Source organism: Falco naumanni, chromosome 1 (assembly GCF_017639655.2).
Source record: "Falco naumanni isolate bFalNau1 chromosome 1, bFalNau1.pat, whole genome shotgun sequence".
Taxonomy (NCBI): domain Eukaryota; kingdom Metazoa; phylum Chordata; class Aves; order Falconiformes; family Falconidae; genus Falco; species Falco naumanni.
The window spans coordinates 96,849,578-96,868,196 of record NC_054054.1 but is presented as its reverse complement, the minus strand read 5'-3'; the positions used below and the strand labels follow the sequence as shown (position 1 = coordinate 96,868,196).

The 18,619-nt window shown below is 59.3% G+C and overlaps 1 protein-coding gene across 11 annotated transcripts in view; it reads left to right on the top strand.

The window, feature by feature from the left end:
• Positions 1-18,619, top strand: part of NCOR2 (nuclear receptor corepressor 2) — a 253,526-nt gene that overhangs the window by 183,669 nt on the left and 51,238 nt on the right. For 10 of the 11 annotated variants that reach the window (XM_040611191.1, XM_040611149.1, XM_040611181.1 and 7 more), the window contains 3 exons: positions 5,642-5,766; positions 6,692-6,864; positions 9,883-9,945. In XM_040611191.1, the coding sequence (XP_040467125.1) occupies positions 5,642-5,766; positions 6,692-6,864; positions 9,883-9,945 (361 nt within the window). The remainder of the gene's footprint in view (positions 1-5,641; positions 5,767-6,691; positions 6,865-9,882; positions 9,946-18,619) is intronic. The other variant, XM_040611127.1, reaches the window with a different exon arrangement.

The window sequence follows — 18,619 nt, the reverse complement described above, 5'->3', positions numbered from 1 at the left end:
CATGGTGCCACCCTGCTCCTGGCAGATGCTCTGTGCAGCATCCTGCAAGGCCGGGGAGCAGCGTGGGAGCCAGGTGCTGAGCCCGGCCGGTGGTGCTGCAAAAAGCGCAGTGCCAACTGCCCCGTGGTGCCGGTCCCGGCCCCCGCAGCATGCTTGGGCAATGCCAGCAGGCAGCCGTGCACACAGGGCCATGGCAGGCGTGCTGGGGCTCCTGGAGAAGCAGCAAAGCGAAGCCCAGGCGTTCCTGGCCAGCATAGCTTAGGTCTTTTGTCTTTAGCTTATCTCGAGCTGGTTTTAATTTGCAACTCCCTGATTGCGTGCAGTGACCTCGGCCTGAGCCTGCTCTGCAGCTGAGTGCCCCTGGAGAACATCATAAATGCCATTGATCTGAAGTCACCCACGGGGGAAGCGAAGAGCTGGCGCCCTGCACGCAGGAGAGGCGGCACGGCCGGGGGGGCGCTCCCAGCTGCCGGAGGGGACAGGGCTCATGTCGGCAGGGTGCAGCTCTTTCGAGGCAGCCTTTGGTGTGACGTGGTGGGGAGAGGGTTGGCAGGAGTCACTGCGCTGCCGCAGTGAGCTTGCAAAGCCGCCTTCGAGCAAAAACCCCGGAGCTGGCTGCCTGCGGTACCTCAGGATGGGCTTGAGCGGCACCAAAGCGGTTGCCTCGCAGCTTGGCCGGGCACGAGTGGCTCCCTCTGCACGCAGGGGCAGGGGCTCGTGGTTTGCTCCTTCCTGATGTAAGGAGCAAACCGGAGCTGGTGGTCTCTGTGGTGTGTTTGTCTTCCGTAAGGGCCCAGGGCAGCTGTGATGATGGCAGTAGAGGTGACGCACCTGCTGGCAGCCAAATGGCATCCCCCGTGCAGCCAATCTGGCCTGGAAACCTGGTGTGAGAGAGAGGGATGTCTCCTCGGCTCGGGGATGGGCTGGCACAGTGCCATTGCTGTGGGTCCCCACGGCCGTGCCCACCAGCAAGCAGCGTGGCCGGGGGTGGCAGGAGCTGGTGGCCCTGTGGCAGGAACAGGACTGCTGGGGCTGAGCTCAGCTAAACGTCACGGGGAGAATTGCTGGGAAATGGTGTCTGTGCCTGTCCCTGGCAGGAGCAGGGCTGGGGAACGGAGCCGTGCCCGCTACGGTGGTGGTGTGGTGTGTGTTTGGAGGGTGCAGGGAGTGAGGAGGGGGCACAGGGGGAGGACGTGGGTGCCTCAGTGGCAACGTGCACGGTCCGGTGGCTATCGGGGGGGATGCCCTGCGGACAGCGAGGGACCGGTGGCACAGCCTCTGGCACATCTTGCCGCGGAGGGGATGGCAGGAGTGGTCGTTTTCCGGCAGTTTGCAAGTTTGGAAAATAAATAACCCTGCGCTGTAGGTTAATTTGGCATCCTGGCGGATTAATCACGCTGGCTGCAGCCAGCACTGAGAGCCCCGGTGACGAGAGCTGTGGTTTATAGATGATGATTCATCGACTCGACTTCGAGCGACCACGTTATTCCAGCAGATTGCAAAATCATAAGAGGAATGTTGTGGTTAGTTTACGGCTTAACTATGCAAATCGTCAGGAAACCTTCAGAGCCCGAGAGCGGGAGGCGCAGCGCGCCGGGCCGGCGGGGCGCGGAGCAGGGGCCGCCCGCGGGCTGCGGGGCGCGGGGAGGTGAGTGCGGGGGGCTGCGGGGCGGGGGGCGGCTCGCGGGGGGTGGCGGTGGGGGGTGGGAGCTGCCCCCCGGGGCAGGCAGTGTGCGGCGGAGGAAGTGAACGGAGTGGGAGGAGCCGCACCTGCCCGCGCCGGGCCCGGCTGCGGCGGGACGTGTGCTGAGCCGGGCCGTGCTCAGCGCGGCCGCCACCTGCCCGGCAGCGGGGGGGGACCTCAGCGCCCCCCGAGCGGGCTTTGCCCCAGCGCCCCCGGAGCCGGGCTTTGGGGCGCCGGGAGGCGGGGACGGGGGGGGCTCCCTCCTCCTCCCCCTCCCCTCCCGGGGCACAGGGGGGCTGAGGCGGGGGTAGGCCGCCCCTCGCCGGGGGCTCGGAGCAGGGCGCATCCCGCGGGTGCTTTGTGTCCCGGGCCCTTTTTTTGAAATAAACAGGATGTGTCGGCAGCGGGGCCGGGCGATGCTGGGGAGGAAGGGCGGGCCGGCAGGCACAGCCTCTGGCCTGGGCGGGGGAGGGGGGGGGGACGGGGGACGGGACAGGGGACAGCCCTGCTCTCTGCCACAGCCGTGGCCCCCGGCCCCGGGCACGGCCCCCGGCCGCCTTGGGCGAGGTGGGGGAGCTCGGACCTGCTTTCCCCCTGGGAGCTGGGCAGCCTCATCCCGGGCGTGTGCGTGTGTGTGTAGGGATGCAGGCTGGAGTTCGCTGGGAGCTTGGCAGCATCCCTGGTGTGGGCGTGGGCTGACCCACCTGCCGGCCCACCTCTAACCAGGGCAGCCTGAATCACCGGGAGCATGGGCTGGTCACTGGGGAAGCATTTCCTGGCCTGTCACGCATTGGGATGGCGTCCCGTCCCTTGAATCATCCAGAGCTGGGCCCGATCCAACGCTAAGAATAGCCTGCGGGGGCAGCTGGCTGCTGGGCGTGGGGCACTGGCCAGCGCGGGGGTCCTGGCTGTGCCCCCACGAGCTGAGCCTTGAGGCAGAGCACATAGCATGGATGGGCTGAGGCAGCTGCTGCAGTCGGTCCCTGATGGGTGTCCCACCTCCCTTTTCTGCGTGCCGTTTGTAGCTGAGCTCTGGCATGGCTGCGTTTGGGACCCTTGGGTGCCTGTGCCCCCCCTCAACCCCCATGGCTCTGGGGCTTCAGCCAGCCCTGCAGCACGTACCCCCTCCCTGGGGTGTAAGGTGGCATTTGGGAGCTTGGCTGTCCCTGGAGGTGGCTCCGGGGGTGGCCAGGGGGTGGCCTACTGTGCACCCGCGCCGTAGCACGGAACATACGCCGTCACCGTGTGCTTGCCAGGGTTCCAAGCGGCATTTGGCTGGGAGTCTTCTGTGGATGAAGATGTGAGCACAGCCATGGGTGGAGCTGGGGACAGCGCTCCCCACTGTGCCCTCATGGTGACAATGCTGCCCAATTGAGGCATGTCATTTGGGTGAGGGAGGGCTGGCAGGTGACAGCAATCCTGACACCCATGTCCTGTGCAGCTGTGCGCAGGGTGCTGCACCCACCTGGATCTGGCCTCCGTGGCCCGAGCAGGGCAATCACTAGAGGGCATCCTTGGATCGAGATGCTCCTCTGCGGTGGGAGAAGCCCTACGGTGACATCCTGCTAGGCTGGGCTTGAAACCCCTGGGAGCAGAGGGGTGCACAGTGGCCCGCTGAAGCTAGGCCAGCAGGGTTTGCCCATCCTTTGCATGCCGGAGCTCGGCAGACACCGGTCTGGGGAAGAACCTGTGTTGCAGCATGAGCCACCACGGCTGCTCACACTGCTCCCTGCCCTTCCAGCCCAGCTTCTGCAGGCTGGCACGGAGAGCTTGGTAGCATTGCTGCGTCCCAGCCTGTTCCTCTGAGGAAGAGCTGCCATGGCTGCTCGGAGTGATAGCCCCCTGGTTCAAATGAGCGGGAAGATGAGATGATGCTGAAATTTCCCTTGGGAGCCCATGGCAGCCTGATGCTGGGGCAGGGACTTGGTGGTTGTGGCTAGATTTAGGGCTGGAGGAGAGCTGAGCTTATGCTCTGGGGAGCTGGGATCTCTAGGATGCAGGGTTTCCCCCATGCCTCAAAAGAAAACATTCACGAGGGTGGTAGAAATACTGCAGAACTCATCTGGGCTCCCCTCCCTTGCCACAGCGCTGGGTGAAGGGAATGTGGGTGGGTGCGGGGTTGGGCAGAGCCTGCCCTGCTCACTGCCTGGCCCTCAGAGGTCACAGCCCTCATCTTGTGGGTGTTTGTCTGGGATGAACCCACCCTCGGGGCTCACCACGGTGTGACTCAGGGAGTCACAGAGTTCAGGGCAGTGTTGGGGAAGTGTACGTGATGGATGCTCCTTGCTCCTCTGTGGCCAGCGCAGGCAGCCTCCCGGTCCCACAGAGCTGCTGGCTGCCCCCTCCTTCTGGGATTTGGGGGCTGGCGAGGGCAGTGCCTGGCACGCTGGGCCAGGTGCTGCAGGAGACAGCCTGTTCCCTAAGCTTAGAGATTTATGGACTTTGGAAAATCTTAAGCGACCGAGTGCTCATCCCAACTGTTTCCCGGCTTCCCTTCCCTGGATGCTCCCAGCCTTGCATCCCACGGAGCCGTTCCTGGGGGTGGGACGGGGGTGTGAGCTCCAGGTGTGTTCTGCACGTGTGCCGGCACGGAGGTGCCCCAGGGGCTGGCCAAGCCTGCCATGCATGTGCTGCCGAGGGGGTCCTGGTGGCACAGCTGCCTCCCCCCTGTACAAGGAAGAACCAAAAGTTGGCGGGGTTTCGGTGATGGCAGTGCCTGTGTCTCAAGGACTTGTGTTGAACTGGGGCCCAAAAGAATCAGCAGCTTTCTCATTAAACTGCTCCAAAGCTTCTTTTGACAGCTCCATAGTCATTTAGCACCAGCCCGTGTGGGCAGAGGGTTTATCTGGCAACCAGTGCCGCTGCTGCAGGGATGCTTATGTCCGAGGTGGCCTCCCAATTCCTGCAGGTGGGGGACAGGCCAGCCCCGCTGGCTCAAGGGATGCGGGGACACCTCATCTGCACTTGTTGAATGGCTGCGTGCCAGCCAGATCAGACCACCTGGGATCCTGCTTTCTGCTGATAAATCCACTTTAAGGCAATTTCCCATCACTGAACCCTTTCCTGAGGGGTGGTGGAAGCCCTGTAGCTTGGGCAAGGGCCGGGGGAGCCTGCATGGGTTTCCTGGAGCAAGCAGCCTTGTATTAGCTGGGAGCAAGATGGTTTAATAAATCATTTCCGTCTCTAATTTTTACTTCTCTATGAAATGCCTCTCGTGTGCTGGTTGCCAGAGGGAAGGGAGGTCAGGGGAACCAGGCCTCCCCAGCATCCTCCTTCCTGCAGCTGTTGAAACAAGATCCAGAACTATTATTATCACTGTGTCCCTCCCTCGGGTACCGCAGCGCCTTCAGTCCGAGCGACAGCAGCAGCGACGTTGGGGCGGTTGGGTGCATGGCCTCCACCGAGTGAGCAGGGAGCCAGGCATCTTCCCATCTCCCCGATACAGGGCCATAAAATGTCCCTGAGGGCCATGTCAGGTGCTTAGGAAAAAGATCACAGCTTTGGTATCACTGAGCCTCGGGGCATCTCTGGTGTCCCTTCATGCTCCAGCAAAATGCTTCCCACCAGCTGTAAATCGCGACCGATGTTGCTAAGCGGTCAGCTGCAGGGAACAGGGAGGGGGTTGTTCTCACCTCCCTGCCTTTCCCGGTGTCAGGTCCCTGCTTGCTGCCCGACCCCTGGGGAGCTGTTGGGGCTGTCCCACTGCCTGGGACAGGAGCCAGAGTGTGGCTGCCATGCCTGATCCCAAGCTACCCCTGATCTCCCCGGAGAGCTCTCGGCCGCCGTGGTCTCTGTAAACGCCCTACCCGTGTCCCCTGCCTGCAGCGCCTTCTCCTCCTGGCTGCTCGCCCCCCGGCATTGTGTCCACACGTTTGTTTAGGTTGGCCCAGGTGCTGCCTGCCATGTATCCGCCTCAGCACGGAGGGGTTGTTTTATTTTACGTCCCTTGTTTTGCAGCAGCAGCAGCAAATGCCCCGGAGCAGCCAAGAAGAGAAAGATGAAAAAGAGAAAGAAAAGGAGAAGGAGGGAGAAAAGGAGGAAGACAAGCAGGAAACTGAAAATGACAAAGAAGAACTGACAAAGTAAGGACAGCCCTCCCTGTCTGGCTTGCCTCCCTCTCCAGTGAGGGTTGGGGCTGCGGCGGTGGGATGCAGTGGTGGGATGTGGTGGTGGGATGCAGTGCTGGGACATGGCGTGATCCAGGGCTGCCTGACCCCGTGCAGGACCATGTGTGCCCACCTCACCTCTGCAGGGACAGAAGGGCAGAGCCTGTTCTCCTCTTCATCCCTCTCCCCTGCTGCTCCCAAACTGGGAAAACAACTCTGATAAGCTTTTCTTTTTTAATATATATAAACCAAATTAACAAGCGAAGCCCTTCTAATCCTCCGGCTTGTTTTGTTGCGAGAGCCTCTGGGAGTCAGAGGAGCAATCCAGGCGCAGCCGAGCACGGCGCTTCACCTTTAGCATTATTGATGTCAATGTGAGCACTCCCAGATGAAGGGCTGCGGCTAGCCCTGCCTCCCTTGTACCGAACGGGGAGCATCAGAGCCGTGGTGGGGAAAGGTTGGCACGCAGACCGCTAGCTATCTGTAATGGGCTTAATACTTGGTTTAAAAGAACATCTGGCATCATTATATCTAGGCTGCGAAGACATTTACCAGCAGGTCCCTTTCAGCAAGATAAATGAGGAGGAGGCAGGGATGAATTTGAATGGTCTGGTATTAAACCTGTCTCCGTCAGGTCTCTGCGTGCACTTGGTGGTGGAGCTGCAGCCAGCTGCAGAAAGAAAACCCCACTGCAAATCACCCCCACCGCCAATCCAGCCAGCAAAAGAGCCTGCGTGTGCAAAAAAAAAAATAATAAATAAAAGCAGACCTGCCCCCCCAAAAGACTAACACACAAAAAAAACCCAACCAACCATCCCCAAACATGTGCAGAGAAATAATTGCTTAACCTAAAAATCAGACCAACCCAACAAAATTTTTTCTTCCCTCCCTGATTTTGCAGGGACAAGAACGATGACACATCTGGGGAAGACAACGATGAGAAAGAAACTGTCACCTCCAAAGGTCGGAAAACCGCTAACAGCCAGGGCAGGCGCAAGGGCCGCATCACCCGCTCCATGGCAAATGAAGCGAACAACGAGGAGGCAGCCACCCCGCAGCAGAGCGCAGAGCTGGGTGGGTAGCAGCGGGCATGGGGATGGGGGGGCCTTGGCAGGGCTTTTGGGGTGTCTGCTCTGCTGGGATGGGACATCACCCTGCTCTGCTCCCTGCTCACAGAGGAGTGTTTTCCTTCCTGAAATCCTCCTGTTTTGGGGGGCAGCAATGAGGTTTCTGCATCCCAAAAATTACCCAGAGCTGTTCACCCAGATAAAGCGGAGGTATTTGCAAGCCTGGGCTATCCTGGCCGAGTGTTAGCGGGTTTTACAGCCTCATAGGGAAAGTATTGCAAAAGACGAAAAGGGAAGCCGTCGGTTTTAGCAGCACGTTGGCTGGGTTCGTGCAAGGCTCGTGTCCCTCCTGCACCCACAGGCATGTTTCCCTCCGCAGCAGCTCAGGCTTCGAGTACCCTCGACCTCTGCACGGGAGCCTGCTCTGCCCTCCTGGGCTTGCCTGGGTCCCTGCTGGTTCTCCTGCCCTCTCTCTTTTCAAATTTGCCTGCAGCCCGAGCAGCTGCAGCCTGGGGGGGGGGTCTGTGACCCCCAGCCGTGGGACTTGGGCTGGTCCCTCTCCATCTCTGCAGCTGAAGGACGTGGTGAGGAGGCAGCGGGTTACAGCTGCTCAGGACCCTCCACCCTGGCTGCAGTTGCGCTGTGCACCCCAGGTTGCACTTGATTTGCCCAGCAAGCAGCATTTTTCGCACTGGTCCCTGGTGCCCCAGCTCAGCTCCCCCACAGGCAGCTGGCCAGGCACAGGGGTCGGGATTTTGCAGCCCGTCCTCCGTCCTGCCTGCGCAGGGCTGCAGGGTGGCAGAGCGCAGCGGCAAGAGGCTGGGAGCAGCTTCAGAGTGAGGGGGTGAGGCGAAGCGTGCTGCCCGTGACATGGCACCCAGGGACCGCGCCAGCCCTTGGGTGGCAGCCGGCCGGCACCATGCGAGGCTGCTGCACCTGGCTGGGGCAAAATGGGCATCCCTGGCCGCAGCGGCAGCCCCATGTCGGGTGCATCTGCCTCTCACATCTGCAGTGTGGGTAGTGGCCACGCTGGAAAACTGCTCGGGTATTGACTTGAAGAAGCCAATGCATCAAGGAATTTGGCTGATTTTCCTATATTTTCTACTCTGCCAAATACAAAATTATTACCGTGGTACCTAAGGCAGGTAAAAATAAAAGCAGGGTGACTCCTCTTGGTTTCCTTGCTCTGCAATTTCTTGCCTGTTCTGTTCCATGTGCTATAAATCACCCGGAGGTGTTTTGCCTCCCTGTTCCTCTGCTGACAACTGGCTGAAGCCTTGATTGCGAGCACTCTGTTTTCGTATAGGCGATATAAATAGTTCCCAGCACAACGGAGCCCTGCTCTCCCTCTCAAACTTGTGAAGCAGTGCTGCAAAGAAGCAGCAGATAATGCCAGTAACTTCGATGGGATTTTTTTTTTTTTTCATCCCAGCATCTCAGAGTCCTTGATAAACTTTACTGTGAACACAGAGTAAAGACTTTAGACCGTGTTAAATTGGGAAAAGGGAATGGATCGATTCCAGTGACATATCTGAGCAATTGGTTTCGCTTTATGTCTCTACAACAGTGCTTTAATTTAGGTTGGCTAAGAAAGTTATTGCATTTTAAATACCAATTGAACATTAAAAAACAACACAAAACCGTATTGTGGTTTAACTGCAGCGTGCCGGAGCTCCCTGTAGGCATCTGTTTCATAACTGTGCAACCTCAGTAAATACTATTAATCAAACCAAACGGGCCGTTTCTTTGACATTTCTTTGCCATACAATAACAGCCATCCTCCAGCTGAGCGAAGGGCCTTGCACAGCGTATCGGGGACACTCGCTTTTACGTAAATGAGCGCGGTGGCCCCAGCTCTGCCCGCAGCCAGGGGAAGCAGCGAGGTATCGGTTTCCCTCCCTCTTGGCCGACGGCTGGCGGGGGGGACTGTGTGGCTGGGGGAGGCCGTGACCTGCGCTGGCTTCCAGGAGGTGACACCTGCAGTTGTGCTCAGCCAGCTGTGAAGGGGATCCCTCTGCCTCATGCTGTGGGCATCGGAGCCCACATTGTCCCCCCATGGGGTCTCGGCTTCTTGTAGAGCTTCTTGGAAGATGCTTCCTTCTCTCCTCACCAGTATCCTTTATCTTGAACCCATCAGCCTGTTTTCCATTTTGAAAGGACACTGTCAAAACATCTCTCATCACTGTTGAAATAATGCTTTCCCTGTTGTTTAGAGTAATAACCCCTTGGCAGCCTGAGCCGGAAATCTGTTTCCTTACCGAGTTGTTTTTTGCCTCTGACTCACACCCTGGTTTGTTATTGTAGGGTTTGCTCTAGTGCCAGGCTGCCAGCAGGGCTGGCACATAGTGAAGGCTTTATGCAGGACCTCCGTGTCCCCAGCACCATGCCTGGGGTGGGGGAAAGGGGGAGCACCAGGTGCTGACACCCCTCTCTGCCTCTCCCAGCCGGAGCAGCGCATCCCCCTGTGATGGGTGCTGCTCCGGGCGAGCCCCTGTTACTGCTAGAAATGGCTCTGAGATGTCCAAGAGCCCAGTGACGGCACTGGGGGAGCCCGCAGTCAGACAGGGCCAACTCCCTCAACAGATGCCGTCGGCCAAAGTCACTGCTGAGGTGACGTTGTTTCTCCGTCTCCGCCAAGGGTGACGGTCCCACCCTGTATCTGCCATCTCCAAAGCACACAGCCGCGGTCGGCTCCATCTTAGGTACCTGTTGGCGGGCCGGAGCGCATGGCACCGGATCGGCAGGAAATCTGCTGCCACCCTCAAGCCATCTGCCTTTACCTCCAGTCCCAGAGTGAGAGGTTTTGCATCACCGAGATGCACCCCAGGGCTGGGGGAGATGCTGTGCTTGGGTTAACTGTGGCATGGAAAACCCTTGAGAGCCCGCACCACGACTGCACTGCATTTTGTCGTGCCTCCGGGGAACGGGGCACGAGATGGGGTTTGGGGCTTTGGGTATCTCCTCCGGGCTCGCAGGGCTTGCTGTGTCCCATTCGCGGTTGACTGTCTCCGTTCCTTCTTCCCAGCTTCTCTGGAGATGAATGAAAGCTCTCGCTGGACCGAAGAGGAGATGGAGACAGCTAAAAAAGGTAAGCCGCTCGTTTTCTTTCTCCTGTCGGCTCTGCTGGAGCTAACGCAGCAATCCAGGGTGGACGGTGTCTTGACTGCTGGAGTTGGCACAGGGTGATGTGCCCGGTGCTGCGGGGCCCGATTCTGCCCGTCCTGCTGCTAGTTTGTTCCCAGTGAGCCTTGGTGGGGGGGGGTGGGGGTGGGGAGGCAGGTGGTAGCACAGGGGACATGCTGGGTCTCTCAGGCCCCAGGAGCTGTGCCAACAGCAGGGACCTCTGGGCTGCGGCCAGGGCCCATGTGTGTCCCGCGAGGCAGGAGCCAGCTGTAGGAAATAGGGAAGGTGCTTTGCCTGTTGCTTTTTGCAGCTTCTGGTGTCTGTAGCACGAGGCACAGCTTTGCCCCACTCCCTGGAGGTTCGCGATACCGGCACAATCTGTTGTAAACACGCTGAGAGTGTCTGCTGCATTAGCAGCTCTGGGATTTAGGGAGAAGACGGTGAACCCCGGCGCTCCGCAGCCACGTGTCGGGGAGCTCGCAAGAGCCGGGACTGTGGGTGGCGTGGGGTGACTTTACATCCTGGAGCTGATTCAGAACCTTTGCCGAGACCGTTTTTAAAAAGTGCTGAGTGTAGCACAGCCCTTCTTGCCACTTCCCCTCCTCGTGCTGCTCCTGTGCCAGCTCTTGCGCTGCTTTAATTTTTTGCCAAAGTCATGTCCTGTTGATGGGCTGTCGAGCTCACATCCCCAGCCCGTGCATCCCACTTGCATCGCTGCCGACTCTCCTGGCCTGGTGAGGATTGTAAATGGGAAATTAAAATGGAAATGAGTGCCGTTCGGGGATGGCAAACGCAAACAGGCATGTTAGCAGGTTTGACTCTGCTTGGAAAATGCACCTGCTGCCGGGACGGTGATTACATGTTCTGGAGCGCTGGCTGCCCAGGTGCCGATGGGGGCTGTGGGCTTGGATTACTTTGCCTGTGGATATCCCAAAGCGTTCGGCTCACTCGCCTTTAAGCTGTTCCAACCCTTCTTACAGCCCAGTGCCAATCCTGTGCATTGCTGAGAGGGGCTCTCTATAGACCCAAAACTTAATTGATAGACTTTAATCAAGCGAACTGGCCTGGGGCCAGGTAACAGGGCAAGCAGGTGCTGAGCAGGGGAAGGTTGTTGGAGGGATCTTTTCTGAGCGCCACTTTGTTTTGGAGATTGCATCTGGTTGTTAAAAAGTGCCTCTTGCTGTTTTATGCTGTATATTGGAGGTGTGCTTAAGGAGTCTTGAAACCAGCTGCCAGAGCCTGCATGGAAGGAGGATGAAGTGTGGGAGCACGTAGTGTTGTTCCAGCCCAGGGGCCAGGATGAGGCAGGGAGATTTGCTGGTGTAAAGCCCGATTGCTGATGTTTTTCCCTCCATTACAACCTGGGAAACTGAGATTGCAACACCAGACTTCTACAGAGAAGCCAAATTCCCCTTCGCCAGGAAGCAGCCGCTGTAATGCTTCGAACTGGCTCTGTTTGGCATTTCCAGGGACTGGCGCGATGGGGGTTTCCAGCTCACAGCAGCTGCGAAACTCCGGGGGTGACCTCAGAGGCTGGAGGGGGCAGAGGCAGCCCTGGGCACCCGCTCATGGGGGGCTTGGGGACATGGGCACCATTCTTCTCACCATGGGGACGCAGCCACCCCAGCTCTTCTCCCGTACTGGTACCAGTCAAAGCCCACAGCCAGCTGGTTCAGGGAGTTAAGCAAGCAAAAATGTGGGTCATACAGAAAGTCAGCCCTAACACCCCAGGGTGCTTGGGCGGGGGGGGGGTGTGACTTTTGCTCCCAGCACCCGCCAGCTGGGAGATCAGCCTGGCCTTGCCGCCCACCCCTGGCGTTGCACTGGTGGCATGAGACCCCGTGTCATTTCTGTTGAGAGAGGTAAGAGCAAACAGCCCGGGGACAGTGAGAAGCCAGAGTCGTCTGCTCTGCTCTGGAGTTGCAGAACTTCACGGAGAGTTTCCAAGCAGGAGAAGGCAGGACCATGTCTGCTGGGAGAGACAATAAAGGGGAGTACCATGTTATTAAAGTTAACTAGGGGAACGAAAACCTAGCGAGAGGAAAGTTCTTGCTTAATGACACTTTTATTATGCAATAAACTTTGATTCACTAGTCTGTCAAAATGTGCAGAGATTGGTATAATGACAGGGGAGTGTGTTTGTCTGATGCTGCCTCCTTGCACTGCGGCTGTGATCCCGAAAGCAGGTTGTGATTAACCAGAGTTACTCAAGGATTTCCCCCCATCCCTTCCCTTCTCCCCTTGGCTTCCCAAGGTTGGGAGCGGGCAGTGCCCACCGCTCCGCCTGCCTGTGCCGCCGGGCAGGGCAAAGAGGCTTTCGGCAACGGGACTGGGCGGCTCATGAAAAGGCACCGTTTAGGCAGCTCCTGCCTCTGGGGGACGCGCCGGCAGGAGCCCCTGCCAGCAGGAGTTACAAAGGTGGGCTGCAAGGGAGTTTGCAAGCAAACCTGGAGCAGCCGGGTGGGTTTATGGACCCCCCAGCCCCTTCGCTGAGTTTTGCTCCCCGCACTCGGCATTGCAGAGCAGCCGCGGCGGTGCTGGAGCTGAACTCGCTGAACTGGGAGGTTTCGGTGTGATCTTTGTTAGCCTTTACAGTCTGGTATCTGTTCTCGCCCGGCTCTGGGTTTTCCCCTGGCGTCTAACAAATGGGTTTGTTCTTTGTAAAAGAGGCGGCGTGTAAATGGCAGTTCCTTGTGCACCTGAGGTCCTCCCACGCCTGACCGGGGCTCTCTGCTCCTTGTCCTTGCAGCAGAGCCAGCCTCGGGTTCTTTGCGCCTTTTCCCAGGCCAAGGAGCCGGAGAGGCCACGGGATGGAGTCGGCATGATGAGGCAGAGGAGGGTCGGGCAGAAATGTGGAAAGTTGATGACAGAGAATTAAATAACCCATGAAGACTCCTGAATAGTTCATTTTGGGAAAATGTAAAATATTTCCTTGGATGCCGAAGGTATTCTTTCAAGGGCTGATTTTCAGTTGTGCCAACAACCAACTCAGCAAGCCAGACGAGCTTTGGACTGACCTGCACCATTTTTTCCCCAGTCCCATTCCGTTCACAAAACTAAACCAAAGTGGATTTTTTTTTTTAAAAAAGACTGATTTCTTCAAATGAACGCCCAGCCAAACCCACTGACACGAGAGCCCACGGCAGAAGCCAGCCACCTCCCATCACCTTTCGAGCGCAGCTGCCTCTCAGCGTGCTGTCTCTGCACGGGATCCTTCTGGAGCCCGAGCAGGTGTGAACACCCGCACAAGCGTGCGCTCCCCCAGCCCTGCTTTGGGTTGGCACTGTTATTTCTAAGAAGGTGCTGGCTGAAGGGCAGGGAGAGGTAGGGCTGGTGGGTCTTCCCATTTTTCCTCCATTGCTTCTTCCTGGCAGGGCAGCTGTTGCTCTTACAAGGAGCTGGCTGCAGCACAGATGATGCTGGGAAGCCAACAGCTTCGTACCTTCCTCCCTTCGTCTCCTCTGTGCTCCTGCTGGAGCCTTGCCTTTTCTGATGGGAGATATTTACTGCTGTAATAACCTGCGGATGGTAGTAAATGAGGGCTGGAGAAGCTGGTTTGCAGCATGTGCTGGTCGCTGCGTGTTGCCCCTCTTGCTGGCCCTGGGCTGGGACATGCCTTGGGGGTCCCCCACCGAGGCTGGGACATGCCTTGGGGTCTCCCACTGAGGTGCCCTCCATCCAGGCTGGGTGCAAGGGGAGCCCAGGGCGAGGGCAGGGCTGCTTGTCCCCAGCACCCACCGCCACGGCCAGAGCCCTGCCGTCCGCCCGCCCCAAGTGAGCCGCATCTTTGCTGTGGAGTTTGGATGAAGCAACAGGGTGGAAATCACCAGAATGGGGTAGGGTGGGTGCCACAAGGGCAAAACTGTGTCCAAGGCATGAATTGGCCATGCTTGCCCTGGAAGAGGCTGCGGTCAGTGGTGATCCCAACCCTGGCATCCCAGGTTGGGGCTTTGCTGCTCCTTACCCAAGGTGGTACCCCCAGGATGGTGCCCGTAGTGCCGCTGTGTGCCATGCCCCCCCGGGCTGCGCTTTCTGCCACTGCTGGCTGAACGTTTCTCAAGCGTGTAGGAGCAAACTGCGAGGATTTGCTTAGTGAGTGTCAGTGAATGAAACACAAAAGGCCTGTCAGGAGGAACTGTTGGGTAATTACTATAATTTACAGCCTACATTTTAATTTTGAGTGTTATTTTTTCAACAATAAGGGAGCAGGGATAATATCCAAGCCAGGTGAAGGGAGAGAGCTGGGCCCACCGGGAGCAGCTGCTCCACGTGCGCTTGCTGCCTTGTGCTGGAGATTGGGATGTTGTTGGCTGGACTGGAGGGGATGGCACCTCTCGGGGAGCAGGCATCCCAGGGGGAGGCTTCCCATCCCCTGCCAGGGTCAAAGGATGGGGACAGAGCACAAAAGGAGGGTTGTGGTAGGAGTGGGAGAGCTGGGCAGGTCCGTGGTCGGGGCACAGGGCTCGATGTTTTTGCAGCAGATTGATGCAGTGGTCCAGCAACCGGCTCCTCCGAAGGGGAGATCTGGATGCTGAGGGGTCCCAGCTCCACACCCACTCTTTGTTTGGTGGCACTGCCTCCCTCCGGAGAGGTGGCATGATGGGTATGAAAGCTGCTGGGGATTTGCTCCAAGCTTCCTTGTAGCCATCAGAGCTTGCGTCAGACCACCGAAGGCGAGGTCCCTCAGGAGCAGGGCAGGCTGGTTCTGGTGTTGCCTTCCTAAGGAAGGGAGAGCATCACCCGTCATGGTGGTGAGAGCCCACCGAGCTGGCTGCCCATACGATGGTCCCTCTGGCAATGCCCCCAGCGCCTATGGGGACACGGGCTTGTCCCCTGTGTGCCATCTCTGCCTTGGCCCAGCGTAGGAGCTCAGTGCTTGCCCGGCTCTGCCACCCATCGGCTCCTTGGTCCTAGAGGGGTTACTCACCTTGTGCCTTGGTTCTCCCACGCACTGCAAACCGCCCTGGGATCGGCGGGGGGAAGCGACACTGCGATGCGCTAATTCAGCTCAGCGACACCAACTGCGTTTTTGGGGTGACTTGGGTGGTGTTGCTGACTCCGTAGTGCCAGGCTTTCTCCAGGATGGAGTTATGGCACGTTTTGGCTGCACTGTAGTCAGAACTGCCTCCATCCCCGCTCCTGAGAGGGTGCGTGGGTGCAAGAGGGGCTGGAGAATCACACCAGGTACCGTTGGGCGTAGGGAAATGAGGTCAGTTAGTTTTTCCCCTGTGACCTTGATCAGCTAATCCACACGAGCTCCCATTAAGGGACCCTTTTGGGGGCTCCCACCACCCTCGACGAGCCCTGGGTGAAGCAGGTTGGCCGCGCGGAGCCTTGGAACGGCTCTGGTAAAAGCCCACCGCCGCAGAGAGCTGCGGGGGCGCAGGGAGGGCATCGCCCACCACGCTGCCCCGCCGGTGTACACTGCCACGCTCTCCGGGCTCCTCTCCCTTCCAGCCTCCGTGTGCCGGTACCGGAGCCGAGGCTTTGGTCCGCCCGTGGTGGAACCGCTGCCAAGCCTCTCCCCAGCTCCTCTGCAGGGCCGAGGTGTGCCAGGGTGCCACGGCATCCCGCCGGTGTGGCACCGCGCTCGCCGGCGCGCACGTCCCCAAAGAAAAGCGCCTTTGATTCACTTGAGAGCGGAGGAAACTATTAGCCAAGCTTTGTTTTCCTGGATCCCTCCCCCTGCCGCTGACATTCAGACGAGAGCGAGGGAGACAGAAAGTGAGAGAGGGAGGGCGGCAGCGGGTGCCAAGCGGCCGCACCCCTTGTCAGCTTGGGTCAGCGCCACGTTTGTTATTAATGCTCTGTCTAGAGGTCACATTCAGATGCAACGAGCCCCGGGTCAGCCAGAGGAACAGATTAGAGCTCGCTCGCTGCTTCGTCACATACCGACGGCACCGGCTCCCCGTCCCTGGGCTGGCAGGAGCGAAGCTGCAGCGCGCAGCCGGCTGCTCCTTTCTCTTGCCTTCTTTTTTTTGTTGTTGTTGTTGTCGTTGTTTTTTAAATTATTACTATTTCTTGGCAACGTTGGGCATCTCCTGAAACTGCACAGCCTCCCCGTAGCCCCGAGCTACCGAGCGAGGAGGTGAGGTAGGGGAGAAAATACCGGAGGCGCTTCCATCCACCTTAACAGCGGCGGCTGCAGGCGGCTGGAAGGCTCCGGCAGCGAGCAGGAGAGGCGCGGGGGACGCCGTTCGCTCCGGAGGGAAGAGCGCTGGGGCTGGAGCATGTGTTCCCACCAACTTCTGGCATCGAGGTCAGGAGTCTCCCGCCTGTGACCTGGTTTCCAGCCTCGGTGCCCGCTCGCTCGCGGCTCTCGGCCGCCCATGGCTCTGCAATCCTCTCGCCCCCAGGATTTAAGGAACCGGCTTTGCTTTCTTCTCTGTCTCCGGCTGCTGCGAAGGAGCAAAAGCAAAATGCGTGGGGAGGGTGTGAGCGGAGCACTCGCAGCGCTTCGCAGTGGGCTGCCGTGCCCAGGGGGGCTTTGAAGAAGTGCCCCGACGCCCACGTCCTTCCCAGCCCGCCCGCTGCACGCTCCAGGCACGCTCCCTGCCCGCCAGAGCCAGACCCGGAGCACGTAAGTCAGGCGTTGGGATCCGAAGGATGGATGGGGTTAACCTCAGGGGTGCGCGTAGCTGTGTGCCTGCGAGCAGACCCTGCGCCCCGAGCCCCCCCCAGGCAGCCAGCACAGCCTGCCTTCAGATCTGATAACTCAGTTAGTCATAGTTTCAGTTGCACTGCAGAACCACGGCCGTGCAGTGCTGTGCCGTGCCGAGGCGGGCTGGCATGCTGGGGGACGCAGGGGCTGGGGGCTGCCAGGCTGGCAGAGCTCATGGAGCCGGGGTGCTGGGCGAGCCGAGGGCTTGCCAGTGCGTCCCAGGGTGTCTCAGCTGGTCCCTCCCCGAGCACGCAGATCATTACCGTGTGGGGAAGCAGGTGTTGCTGTTTTGCTCTGGTTTTAACGTAAAGAGAAGTGTGCTGGGCTCCCCGCTGGCACCTTCCACCCTGGGAGCCCGGCACCGACGTGGCCACCTGCCCGGCCACCTGCCAGCTCCTCCAGCAGCATCCCCGGTGGGCAGCAGCACAGCGAGCCTGGGCAGGGGAAGGGGCAGCCAGGAGGTGCCATCGCCCATGGCTGCAAAGGTCCCACCGTGCTGGGCACCGCTGGTGCTGGCGTCCATCGCCCCCCGACCCCAAGCCGTGCCGTGTCCCGCTCCCCTCTGCCGGGTGGCACGGCGCCTTGCCCACCGCCAGCGGTTGTGTTTCGGGGCTTTGCCCAGGGCACAGCAAACGGTTCCAGCCGCGGCTGTCACACTTGGTACCCGGCCACTGGCAGGCGATGGGCGAAGGGGGCCCAGCAGCTTGTTTGCTTTGGACGGCAGCAATGGGTTGTGACACAAGGGGATGGGTTGTGACATGGGACTGTCCTGTTTTCCCCTGCAGCCTTCAGCGACTGCGGGGGGAGGACTCCCACCCTGGCTCGTTATCTCTTGCAGTTGGTGGCCGGACGTCCTTTTTTTTACTTTATTATTATTTTGAAGAAGTCCCAGCCTGCCAGCAGGGTGACAGAGGTCGCGGGTTTGGCTGAAGCGAGACTGGGAGTTGCAGAGTTAAAGCTCAAACTTGTTTCTTGGCTTTCCACAGCCTTTTGTGGTGCTCAGCGCTGTGTGATGCCTGCCTCTTACATGCAATTTGATAAGCCCTGGTGCTGGGACAGGGCAGGATACAGGCACTGGCTGGATGTTAACTCCTGCTGTGCTGGGTACTCCTGGTTTTTTCCAGGACCTGGGAAGCAGGGACAGGGGGGGTTCATTTCTGGGGTATGTGGTGCCATCTGTTCAACGCAGACATACCGACAGCCCCAGTGCCATGCACATGGATCCTTGTGCATCCCTCGGGCTCCGATCGCTTGTGGCTGCCCTGTCGGTCCCGGAGGGAGGTTGTTGTTGGGCTGAAGCAGAGGCTGGGCTGGCACTTAGGGCTAAGCTGGGGCTGGGAGGTGCCACATGGCTGTAGCCTGGCTGACGGCTGGCAGTGGGGCTGGGGCACAGCTGCCACAGCACCCAGGCACAAGCAGAGTCGTGCAGGGGAGCCCTGTGGTCCCACGCCCCGTGGCATCAGAGCAGCCAGGGAGGGGTTGGGGATGGATGACAGAGATGCCCAGGCAGTGCCTGTTCCCAGGCTCTGTGGTTGGTGGCTTCTGAGTGGAAAAACCCCTAACAAAAGAGAAAGATGCTCTTAGCAGGTTCATTCCCTGCTGGTTTTCATCTTGAAGTCACCTTCTATGGCAGTACCGTGCCCTTGGGCTCATAGTTTCTCCATCCTGTGCCCTACACAAGGAGCAGGGGAGGAACAGGGGAGCTGTTGGCTTGATGATGGCATCACGTGGGCAGCCAGGAGCCAGCCAGGCCGGCACGACCCAGCTGGGCTGACAGCATCCTACAAACTGGTGGCAGGTCCAGCCCCACCAGGCCCCACAGGAAGGACCAGCCACGTGCCGGGAAGGGTTACAGGCAGCAAGGCGTTGCTTCCCAGAATGGCTCGATGCTGCTGGAGCCTGGGATGGAGGGACAAGGGTGCCACTGTACCCGTCTCTGGGCTGCGGTTGTGACTCCCACCTCCAGCTGTGGGACAGG